Genomic DNA, 12,004 nt, shown 5'->3' with positions numbered 1-12,004 from the left:
CAAGGAAGAAGACAAGAAAATTTCAACAGTTATGACTGGCTGTGACTAATCCTTAATACACACTCATTTTTACTGGTAACCAGGAAGTGAACATATTCATACACAATACAGTTAAATATAAACTTCAGGAAATGTTAACATTAGACACAGCACAGGATGAGTATACATCATAGTAACTGAAACTTTTTTTTATTATTATTATTTCAGATACATTGAGTCTAAAATGAGTGATTTTAAATGAGTAATTTTAACTGACTTCAGCTGCTTATCTTAACCAGGACAGTCTTGTAAAACAGATGTTAAGTCTTTCTTGGTTTAATAATGGTTAAATAATAAAATGCAATCTGAAAAGTAGCTGAAGCTGTCAGATAGATATATAGAGGAGTAGAAAGTACAGTACATACCTCTGAGATGTCGGGGAGTAGAAGTATAAAACAGCATAAAATGGAAATACTCGTGTAAAGGGTTTTTGGAGAGCAGCTGGACACACTGGGGGACTGTGGGGGAGAGATGAACACCGACTGAGGGAAAATCTAGATCATCCTCTTCTTCTCACTCTGATAACACTGGGTTACAAAAAAATGTTTTTTGCAAGTTGTCTAGGTTTTTTCAACTGAATTAGGACCATTTTGCACCGCTAAATCCAAAAATGACATCTGTTTTTCCCAATCAGGTCAGGTTTTTTTTGGTAATGTGATTTTGAAAAATTTGATCTTCTCACAAAATTGATTACATTTTTGTGACTTTATCAGTTGATTTTTTATATAGTTCTCACCCAAAATAGGTTTTAAGACAAAAAAAATCATTTTCTAACAGGATTCCTGTTAGGTACAATGGTGTATTCACCGCAGATGTAGCAGAATACGTCAGGCTTATTTTTGCAAGATCTTCTAGTCGAAGCCATTTCATTCACCTGTAATATTAAAAAAAACATTAATCATAAATTGGCAAAAGTAAAATCTTCAGAACTCGTGTATTGCAAGAAATATGAAAGAATTTTGTATCATATGATGTGAAAATGCCCATAAATGTAAGCAAAAATGTTAAAAAGCCAATACGTAGCATAGTTCAGAAAGTTGACCTGATTGAGCAAAATTAATGTGATTTTTGGATTCAGCACACCAAAATTATCCTAAATCAGCTCAAAAAACTTAAACAATAAATTTGTTGTTGACCAGTGTAATCCAGAAAAGCAGCTGCAGTGGGCGACTGAGATATAGAAGATCCTTCAGCCCCGATAGCACAGATTCTAGGTTTAAAACATGGAAGTGTAAAGGGATAACTGCATACTGTTGCTTTATACACGATGGAATTCTAAAGAGCTTTGAGAGAATATGGATTGGAGAATCAAGATTTCTTTAGTATTTAAAGGTATTACATCAATTGAATGAGATTATGGTTGAAGGATTGGGACATCAGGGCAGTGATTTACTGAAGGTCTTTATGATGGTCTACAAATCTGCAAGTGGACGTGGAATAATATCTAGATCAGGTGTGTACAATGCTGATCCTCGAAAGCTACCGTCCTGCATGTTTTAGATATATTCCTCTTCCAACACACCTGATTCAAAGGATCAGCCTATTATCTAGCTCTGCAGAAGCCTGATAACGACAGTCAGGTGTGCTGGAAAAGGGAAACATCTAAAACATGCAGGATAGTTCAAGGTTCAAAGTTCAATTTATTGTCATTACATGTAGTATAGACATGAAACGAAATCTGTAGCTCTCGAGGACCAGGATTGGACACCCCTGATCTAGATTATATAGAAGTTTCCAAGACTCCCTAAATTCAAACACCCTGCATGTCAAAAATAAACAGGAAAGAGACGGAGGAATGGTAATATCTAAAGGAGACTGGGAGAATATTTGTACAATACAGTGGAAAACTACATATCCACACAGCTGGAGGGAAGTTGGGTGGAAAAGTGTCATGAGATTCTTTATTACCCCTGCTCAAAAGAGACATCAAGGTGTTGTGGTGAATTGTTGGAGGTTATGTGGTTCAACTGTAGCCAATCATTATCATCATATATTCTGGAGCTGCCCGAAATCTTTTTGGCGATAAATTTATAAGTGTTTGGAAACTGTTTTTCAGATCACTATCACAGTTGATGCTCTGACAATGTGCTTGAGGGTTGAGTGTGAACTGAATGTTCAATCTAAAGCAGAGGAATATCTGAGAATTGTTGGAGGAAAGAAGGCCCTGACTAAGAAATGACTGCAACCAAAAGCTGAACATTAGGTGATTGGATTAACCCATAAAGACCCCATGCTACTTTTGTGGCAGTTCCCAAATGAATTTTTCTCTCTATTTTAACCTTTCTTAGATGATTTATCACCATTTATTATAATATTCTCCTCTATATTTTATGTGTTTTTCAGTTAAAATCATGTCTTTTCCTATATTTAATTCACTGATCATGTAGATGTTCATAAAAGCTCAGAGTGGATTCAAAGGTTATTTATATCAAAACAACGAAAACTAAAGAAAAAGTGACTTTTTCAGCAAAACATGTCTATAACAGAGCATAAACCCAGTGTGTCCATCCACTGTCAATGATCCAACTCCATGGGTTTTACTGGTGAATCAATGTTGTAGAGAACAGGTGTCAAACATGCGGTCCGGGGGCCAAATCCGTCCCGCCAAAGGGTCCAATCAGGCCCACGGGATAAATTTGAGAAATTTAACCCTTAATAGGTAACCATGGTGCCCCCCACAGCTACAGGTAACCTGGGGTCCAGCTAGACCCCAGGTTACCTACGGTGATAAAAACATCTAAAAATGTTATTTTTTAGTCAGTTACAATACTTTATTGCTTATAGTATGAAAGGATAGCAATGAAACGAAAAAAAAAATAACAAAATTGTGCTTTATTTTCCAAATAAATTCTCCTTTACTGCGTGAAGTATTTCCTTCACTAAAGTTAACAGAAAATTTCAAAAAAGTTTCACATGTTATAAATAAACACATTACATTGCTATAACACATTTGCAATACAGTTTCAATAAAGTTTCTCTAAAAACTAAACTATAACTAAAAACTAAACTAACTACACAATTGGGTAGTACGAATAGGTGCTCACAAACAGTCTTCACAGAAGGAAAACTGACGTCATAAACACTATCAATCGATAAATGGTCATCATCTGATTCAGATTCTACTTCTAAATCTGCAAGCTCTGTCCTAATATCTTCATCACTTAGAGTTTTCCTCTTAGCCATGGCCTCACACGATGTTAAAATTACTCAAAAAAGATTAAAGCACTGAACGTTAGCGTTATTAGAAATTTATAATATCAATTATTGATCATATTCTGAAATACCTGAAATGGAAAAACAATAAATCAATATACGTTAAAAGTAACCTTGGGTCACGGGCGACCCCAAAATGTCTGTATTGCCTATATTATTCTACAAGTTAATTTTTTGGTTCCATTTTACTTTTCATATCCCTATACTAGGAGGGTAAGCGAAGTAACACGCACGAGCTTCAAATAAAAACATAGAAAACATAAAAAATTAAAAACGTGGGGTCTGCTGGGACCCCAGGTTACCTATTAAGGGTTAAAAATTACACTTTAGATATTAACAATCAATTTTGTCAAAAATCATTTTATTTCAGGTCCCACATACAGACACATACAGTCTTATTAGATTCCAAGTGGGTCAGAACCAGTAAAATATTATCATCATAACCTATGAATTATGACAACCCCAAATTCTCTTTGTTTTTTTTGCTGTAAAAAAAGTAAAATTATATGAAAATGTTTACATTACCAAACTATACTTTTACAAAAAACATGAATAACCTGAACAAATATGAACAAATGGAAATGTCTTAAGAAAAATAAATGCAATTTTATCAATATTCTGCCTGTTACTAAATGTTTTGTGTGATTGTAATGCACATGTGCAAACGATAAACTGATAAACCGAGGCAGAATATTGTTAAAATTGCACTTGTTTTTCTTAAGACAATTCAAGTTGCTCATGTTACTCAGATTTTTAAGGAAACTTTGTAGATATAAACCTGATCATAATAGAATTTAACTTTTTTCTCCGTTATTATTTTACTGATCTGGCCCAGTTGAGATCAAATTGGGCTGAATGTGGCCCCTGAACTAAAATGAGTTTAACACCCCTGTTGTAGAGGATGAGGGTGTTTCCACGTTCACTACAGAGCCTCTGAACGTCCAAATGGGTCATATCTGATGACCATGAAAAGACAACAAACTGCATTTTACACCAAATATTTACATGTATTGATAGGATTAGTGGATCAACTGTTATTAAACATTTTAGACCAGTAGATGCATTTGGTAAGTGGCAGTTGTCTGGGTCTTTATGGGTTAAAATTGTATATGACATTTACATTATGGAAAGACTGACATTCTCTATAAAAATGCAAAGAGAAAGATTTCTGAGACTGTAGGGGAAATGGATCGGTTACAATATCCTCAGGAGACCAGATTTGCTTTAATTACTCTCTTGTGAAATGTTGAATTTACTGGATTATCATGCGGATTGTGTTGTGAGTGGATCTTTAGGGATGGATGAGAAGGAATGACAGCCCTTGTTAATTTTGTTCAGTAATGTATAAACTTGTTTGAAATGTAATGGAAAATGTAAGGGAGAGCAGTAGATGAAAGACCAGTGCTTTTGAAACATGTTTTTTTTTGTTTTGTTTGTATTTATCAGAGCAATGTTTGTAACATGACTTGAATTGTGGATTGCATAAGGCCTCCCTGATAAAAATAAAATTAACCCATTAAGACCCAGCGCAAATTTAATGTCAGTTCCCAAATGAAATTTTCTCTATATCTAACTTTTCTTAAGTGATTTATCATCATTTATTATAATATTGTCCTCTGTAATTTGCTTTTTATCAGCATAAATCAGGTAATTTCTTGTATTTCATTCACTGATCATGTAGATATTCATGAAAGCTCAGACTATCATTAACTGAACATAAACCAACCATTTCCATCTACTGTTATTTTATCAAATTCCATGGGTTTTACTGCCGAATCAATGTTGTAGAAGATAACGGTGTTTCCACGTTCACTACGGAGCCTCTGAACGTCCAGATGAGTCATATCTGATGACCATGAAAAGACACCAAACAACATTTTACACCAATTATTTACATGTATCGATAGGATTAATGGATCAACAGATATTAAACGATGATGATGATGATGATTTACAGATTGATAATTGCTTGTTTTTGTTTAGTTTTCTTACTTTCTTTTTATTTAGCTGATGAAAAAAGTGAATTTCCACTTGGGGATCAATAAAATTAATCTGTATCTGTGCACTATATTTGTCAGTACAGTATTTTAGTGGAATGCACTTCCTCCACTGGACTTCGGATGGCTGTTCTGCTTCATAAATTACTGATAATTGGTGTTTTCCACGTGAGGTATTACAATTAATTAATGTCTCACTAAATAGTAATGCAGTTTAAGTACAGCCACACTACAGTTCTTTGTAAGTCAGTCAGTAACTGATTAACCCTTTCATGCATACTGCTCACTCCAGTGGACAGTTATTCTATAGCTGTTCTATTGTTTATTCATGGGTTTTGTTGTTTTAGTTCCATATCAGGACTCTTATGCATCGTCCAAAACACTGCAATTCATACAATTACTGTAACTTTGCTGTTCTTGATAAACCTGATCTGTAGTAACATGTTTTAGTGGAAATCAATCGCTAATTGGTATTAGACTGTAATTAACAAACTTTTTTTTTCTTGTTTTTTTGCATATTCTCCTGAGACCCAGCAATGAATTTTGTCCTCTGTAGGGGATAAAAGTTTGACAGTTTTACTTTAAAAATGCTGTCCATTGCAAAGGACATTCCATTAAAAAAATCAATCAATCAATAAAAGTAGTTTTAAAAATGTATCTGAAAAAACTGTTGCATTATGCAGTTTCCAATCAAGACAATTTTTTAATGTAAAAAAGCTAAAACTGTCCATTTCCTGGGTCTCAGGAGGATTTTATCTCCATGAAATGGGTAATAACTAATATTAGAGTGTGATTAAAATGTGAGAAAACAGTAGCAATTTAGCAATTAGTGGCATTAAAAATGTTTTTTATTTCATAGTTTTCACACAGTGTATCACTTTCTGATGATGATTTTTATATAAATGTTTCTTTGCTTCAAAACTTAAATGCATGGTGTCCAGCTGAGTGGACATTTTTGTAACTCCATAAAAAATACTTTCATTAAAAAAAAAAAAAAAATCAATTGCACTGTTTTTTTCATGCCTAAAGAGGAACAAAAACACTCAAGAAAAAAATATTGACTAAGGTTCTCATAATTCGTGCATGAAAGGGTTAAGGGTCCTTCAGAAGGAGAAACATGTGGTTCAGAAGAGAGCGATTGTACAAATGAGCTCACTCAAGTCTTGGTAGTTGAAGAGCTGGACCAGCAGGAAGGCAGCCCGTTAAATCCCACCGCAACTCAAGTCAACATTACACCAGGAAAGATCTTGCCGACTTTAGAATCTCAGCTAGGTTATGTCACTTCTTCTTCTTCTTCTTCATTCTGAGTCCAAACATTGAAAGACACTGGAATCTTGAACCAGACGAAAGAAAGTCGGTGATTTAATGTCAAGCACACATGTCAGAGTTTCTGTCTCGTGTCTCTGTCTGCAGGAACTGGAGGAAATGGAGAAAGAGCTGGGTCCTCTTCATGATCAGCTAGATGATAAAGTCAGTCATCTCACCAGCGGTTTGAGTGACGGCAGGCTGGCTAATCATGTTCGTGATGCGGAGGATCACGCCATGCAGCTGAACGAATCTGCCAGTATCTTGGATAGGTAGATATCAACACCGTCTTGACATTTAATGATCACAGTTTCAGCCATGTATTAGCTTGACTTGTATTAAATATGGGTTTTAACATACAGTGGTGGCCAAAGTTATTAGAACACCTGACAGATCTGAAAATATTGACCTTTTTTATTTTTATGCTGCTAAAACATGATTTCAATTTCATAATGTTGATGAAGATCACAGACTTTTCATTTTATTTAGGCCTTGTAGATTTAACAGAATCCCAAAGCTCTTTCCTAAGACTCTTGCATCACTATTGATTTAATCACGATCCCACCTGACAATGATAGACAAGGAATTTGGTTTGTACTGTGAGAGAAACATTGTTGTGTGACATTAGTCGCTTTTCCATTGACCCTCAACTTGCGCAAATATAACTTGCACATAAAATTTGACCTAAAGGAAAAATGACAGTTTCACCAAAAGTCTCATTTTTCAATGAAAAGTTTTTGCACTGGCAAGAGGTGGTTTTTCGGGTGTAGCGCAAATGGTATATCACGCAAAACTGCAATGGAAAGACCTTTTTTCGCAAATAGAATCAGGTGAATTTAAAAAAACAGATGTTGGCGGACATTACAACAAGCGAAGAAGAAGAAGAAACATGTCGCGGTATGTGTGGACACAACAGGAAACCCAATCCTTTTTTAATTTAGTACGAGATAGAGGGGTAATATATAATAATAATAAGGAATATATCTGTAAATCAACATGATATTTATGTTCGTCGCCATGTTTATGGAATGACTTCTCGTGTCATCTCGCGATAATAAATAAACAAATTATCGCATTTGTGATTTAATGGAAAAAACGACATTACGCGCTTCTGTTTTTTCGACATTAGTACATATCGATAAAGTTTTGCACAGATGTCCAATGGAAAAGTGACTAATGACTGTGAAATAGGCCCAGGTGGTCTTTGCTTGAAAGAAAAATAACCTAAATCTCCATACAATGGCTCTATTCTATGGTTTATAGAGCATAATGATGACTTTGTAGATATTTAATTTGTTTTATGGGTTAAAAAATAACTATGTCATGGAACATATCTAATCATTGCAGTCCTTAATCATGTAATGCCAACTGGGTGCTTCTATGAAACTGGTCCCTAAAAACAGGACAGAAGGGCTAAAAATTCAAACAAGATTTAGGCTAATGTTATGAAGCAAGTTTGGAAGCACTTTGGGTCTGTTTTAAAAATTAATATTTACTGAGATAAAAGAGAAACTATTTTTCAGATGAAACACATTTTTCTATTATTTTTATACAAAAATCCACATGTAACAGTAAAAAGGACATGAAAATTACACACTACTATTTTTTGAATATCTTTTTATTCTCTCTCAGGTACATTTTGGGAGTCAAACTAATTATGCAAGGCTGAGTGTTTCACAAAAATGACCACTGTGGCCAAATCATTCATGATTTATATGTGTTTAAATGGGCAGGTTCTGCAGGTAACATGAGTGGACACGATGGGTTACATATAAAACCTGGAATGAGACTGCAGATTGATGAAAACCCACATATCTGGATTAGAAAAACCACTAGGATCGTCAAATTTAACAGTGTCCTTATTTATAGCGGTATATACGACCATGTCAAGCCATGTCTTCCAGATCAAATGCACTGACACCTAGGTAGCTTTTCATGTCCCAATTTTGATCTTATTTTTAGACCAAATATTTTATTAAAAATTCATAAATTTTGGGACGGCTCAGAGCAAGAGTATAATATTTTTTTTGCATTTATCTGAGGTCATCATTAGGTACATCCTGGGGGGAATATGTCTAAATTTGTCTCTTATTATTGGGTCTAAAAAGTGTAACCCAGATACCAGAAAGAACCCAGTTTCATAGAAGCACCCATTTACTAACTACATCAGCTGTTTAAAAGTTAATTTTTGCAACATGAGGTTTTTTAACTAAAAAAAAAAAACTGCTGCTATAAAGAAAAAAACTCAAGCACAGAAACAAAAGAATCATAAACTGTATTGTATTTATGACAAAGATGTCACTGCAGAAATGTGACAAAAGTAGAAAAAAAAATGTGACAATCGCTGAGGTCTAATTTTATTTTTTTTTTCTTTGCAGAGTTTTAATTAAAATGTAAATCAGCAGTTCAAAGGAGAAAACAACAAATTCTGATTCTTCATTTCTTTTGTCTCCCGTTCTGTCAGGATTTTGGCTGAAGCTAAGAATCTGTCCTTCAATGCAACAGCTGCCTTCAAGGCCTATAGTAACATTAAAGCCAATGTTGACGCAGCAGAGAAAGAAGCCAAGGCAGCTAAACAGAGGGCAGCCGAGGCACTTGGACTGGTAAGAAAACTCTGACACATACAGACCTGTATTTCTTATCTGTAAAAACCTAAAAGTTAATTTCATGAAGCCCAGTTGACTGTTATACTTTCACTGCATTTTCAATCATGTGAATGAAAACTGAAGTGTGTGCGTATCTGTATACCTGACGCCATCCACTTAATATTCATGATCTGTGTATACATTGTCCCAGTGTATTAGCTATGTTAAATACTGTGTAGAATATGAACTGGACTCTCAGCACAAAAGTTGCCGTGTTTGTGTGTCTTTTTTCCTGCTTGCGGTAACAGTGTGTAAGCTTGGCTCTCCATTAGTCACAGCTGAGAGATCAAAGTGCTTCTCTGTCCCCCTCTTTCCTTCTTTTTTTCCTTCTTTCATTATCATGAGTACACACACCTGATATCTTGCATTTCATTCCTCTTTTCTCCTTTTTTTTATTAATTCATTTTTGCTCATTCCTTTTTTCTCCCCGTGTGTCATTTCTAGTGCCACAATTTTCTTTTTTCATTTAACTTTTATTTTCCCGTCTGTTGGTTATATTCTTGCCTTTGACTTTCCTTCTTGTATTTTGATGCTTTTAATTTTCCCCCAGATTGCAGTAACTCGTTTTTTCCAGTTTTGTCTGGCAGATATTTTTTGCATCTTTATTTTGCAATACATCCCCTTTGTTTGGATTTCATTTCTTTCCTTTCTTTACACGTATTGACAGGTAAGAATTACAGCAAATGAATAGGGAAACAACAATGAAAAGGGTGCAGGAAAAGTGCGAGGAGAAGTTAAACCACCCCAAAGCCTTTCATAGAGCACCATTTAGCAATGCAAAGTAGCTGAGCTTTGATCTTCATAAAATGTTTTATGCAGATTTTTGCACCGTTTTATGTGACAAAAGATATGTTTTAATTTATACGTGGGAACCCAATTATTCCACAAGCACTTTTTCCTGAAATCTTGTGTTTGTTTATGTGTAGGCCTTAGGTCCAGAGGTTCCAGTAAAAGATGAAGCTGAAGCTGCTCTCCAGAAAAGTCACCAGCTGCTAAACCAAGCAAAACAGCTTCAAAATGACGTCAAAGGTACGTGTGTCCCAAATATTCTGCAGTTGGAAGTTTAAATACACCTTGGCTCTATGCATTCCAACTCTGTCTGAACATATTCCCTCTTTATTTACTTATTCACTTACTTTATTTTAAAGGTGGGATGCGAGATGTTTTCCTTTAGCATTTTTTTTTTACTACATTGCTTAAAATCCCCTTCACGCAACCCGATTACAGCCAATTAATTAAATGCTCTAACACAAAAATAAAAAAATTTAGTCACCTGTGGAACGGACAGGACTGAAAAAACACCATCCAATCATTTTGAGCACCTAATCAAAATGAATGAACGGTGATATGTCTGTCAAACTCAACTGCCATTTGTCCCTCCCCGCTCCCCCCTCTGTGCGTACCCCTCTTCGTGCAGGAATCGTGCGTTCTCAGAGGCTTGGAGCACTTGTACAGGAAACGGAGCCAGAGCTTGGCTATACAGTATTAGCTATATTAGGATGGAAAGTTCACCAGCAAACTGTTTTGTCACTAACGTAAATCACTAGGAAATGTAACGTTAGTCAGATAGGTGTGAACTGGGGCTGTTCTGTAAGAGCGGGGGTGTTGGAGGAGACTGAATGAGGTATGCATGGATCGGGTCCGGAGCCGGGTAAATTGTTGCTGTGCAGCGTTCGTGAACCCTCGAGAACAAGCATTGCGCATGTCAGTGTTCTGGAGGCGTGGCTTCGGGGGGACGTCTGAAGAAAGGGTTTTGGACTTTTGAATTGAGTATTTTCAAAATGTAGCTTGCTCGAACCGTTTTTCTAAGATCTCATACCCCACCTTTAAGTAGTAGTACTTTTAATTTATTTTTATTTTCCTACTTTTTGTTGCTTACCTTGTAGTGTTTATGGTAAGCTACCCCCAAGTGTTTGTTTGACTCTGGTCAGGTGTATTTTAGTCATGCAGAAGCGAAGATAAAGCTCCAGCTTCTCCTCTCATTGCAGTTTGTGTGGCCTAACATTTGACAGTCCCCGTCAATTATATGATTTCTTTCGCCTCAAGGCAGCCTCAGAGAGTTTCTGTGCAGATCTCACTGCACCAGATATGAAAATGACGAAGAAACTACAGTCTGTCCTGCAGCCATGGCTTTATATCTTTAATCTTCCAACTTTTCCAGTCCTTTAGTTTCTGTCTCATTAATTTCCTTGTGTCTCCTCTCTTTTTGTTTTTTGTCTTTCTTCTAAATCCTGTCCATCTCTTTTACCTTTTTATGTTTAGGTCAAAATGAGACATTCTGTGTGATGTAGTAGTACTGGTATAATGGAGTCACAGGTGTTTTATTCTTATTTATTATTCATATTTTAGCACCAATTTGAATCCGTTTGAATGAACTCAACCAGCTATAGTAAAGAACAGGAACCTTCCATTTTTATCTAATATGACATCTGAATAAGTGTTGGTTTTGTTCATTTCTCCCTTTTTGTCCATTTTGTATATGTTGTCAAGGAGCCATTTGCTGTAACTACTTGATTCCCTGAGAGCCAGTGGAATAAATCAGTGAAACTAAGCACTAACATCAGTAACAAATATGACTTTTCAAGCATTTTGCTCCGAGACATATGTCATTCTCTGGCGTTTGTATGTTTTGAATTGCAAAAAAACAAACTGATTGTGGCGAATATGTCCTGAGCATTACATCTCTATTTGGACCATTTACAGCATGTAATTGTATTGCTCTCTTCCCCCATGTGTCATGTTTTCACAGTTTCTCTCAATTAAAGGCAAGGCAAGTTTATTTGGATAGCACTATTCATACACAGG

At 35.5% G+C, this 12,004-nt stretch overlaps 1 protein-coding gene across 7 annotated transcripts in view; it reads left to right on the top strand.

Moving 5' to 3' along the window:
- lama2 (laminin, alpha 2) overlaps positions 1-12,004 on the top strand; it is a 400,339-nt gene that overhangs the window by 326,038 nt on the left and 62,297 nt on the right. For all 7 annotated transcript variants that reach the window (XM_030128899.1, XM_030128898.1, XM_030128896.1 and 4 more), the window contains exons 43-45: positions 6,663-6,826; positions 9,019-9,157; positions 10,126-10,228. In XM_030128899.1, the coding sequence (XP_029984759.1) occupies positions 6,663-6,826; positions 9,019-9,157; positions 10,126-10,228 (406 nt within the window). The remainder of the gene's footprint in view (positions 1-6,662; positions 6,827-9,018; positions 9,158-10,125; positions 10,229-12,004) is intronic.

This window comes from Sphaeramia orbicularis, chromosome 24, assembly GCF_902148855.1.
Source record: "Sphaeramia orbicularis chromosome 24, fSphaOr1.1, whole genome shotgun sequence".
Classification (NCBI taxonomy): domain Eukaryota; kingdom Metazoa; phylum Chordata; class Actinopteri; order Kurtiformes; family Apogonidae; genus Sphaeramia; species Sphaeramia orbicularis.
The sequence above is the reverse complement of the archived record's forward strand: the minus strand, read 5'-3'. Positions and strand labels throughout refer to the sequence as shown.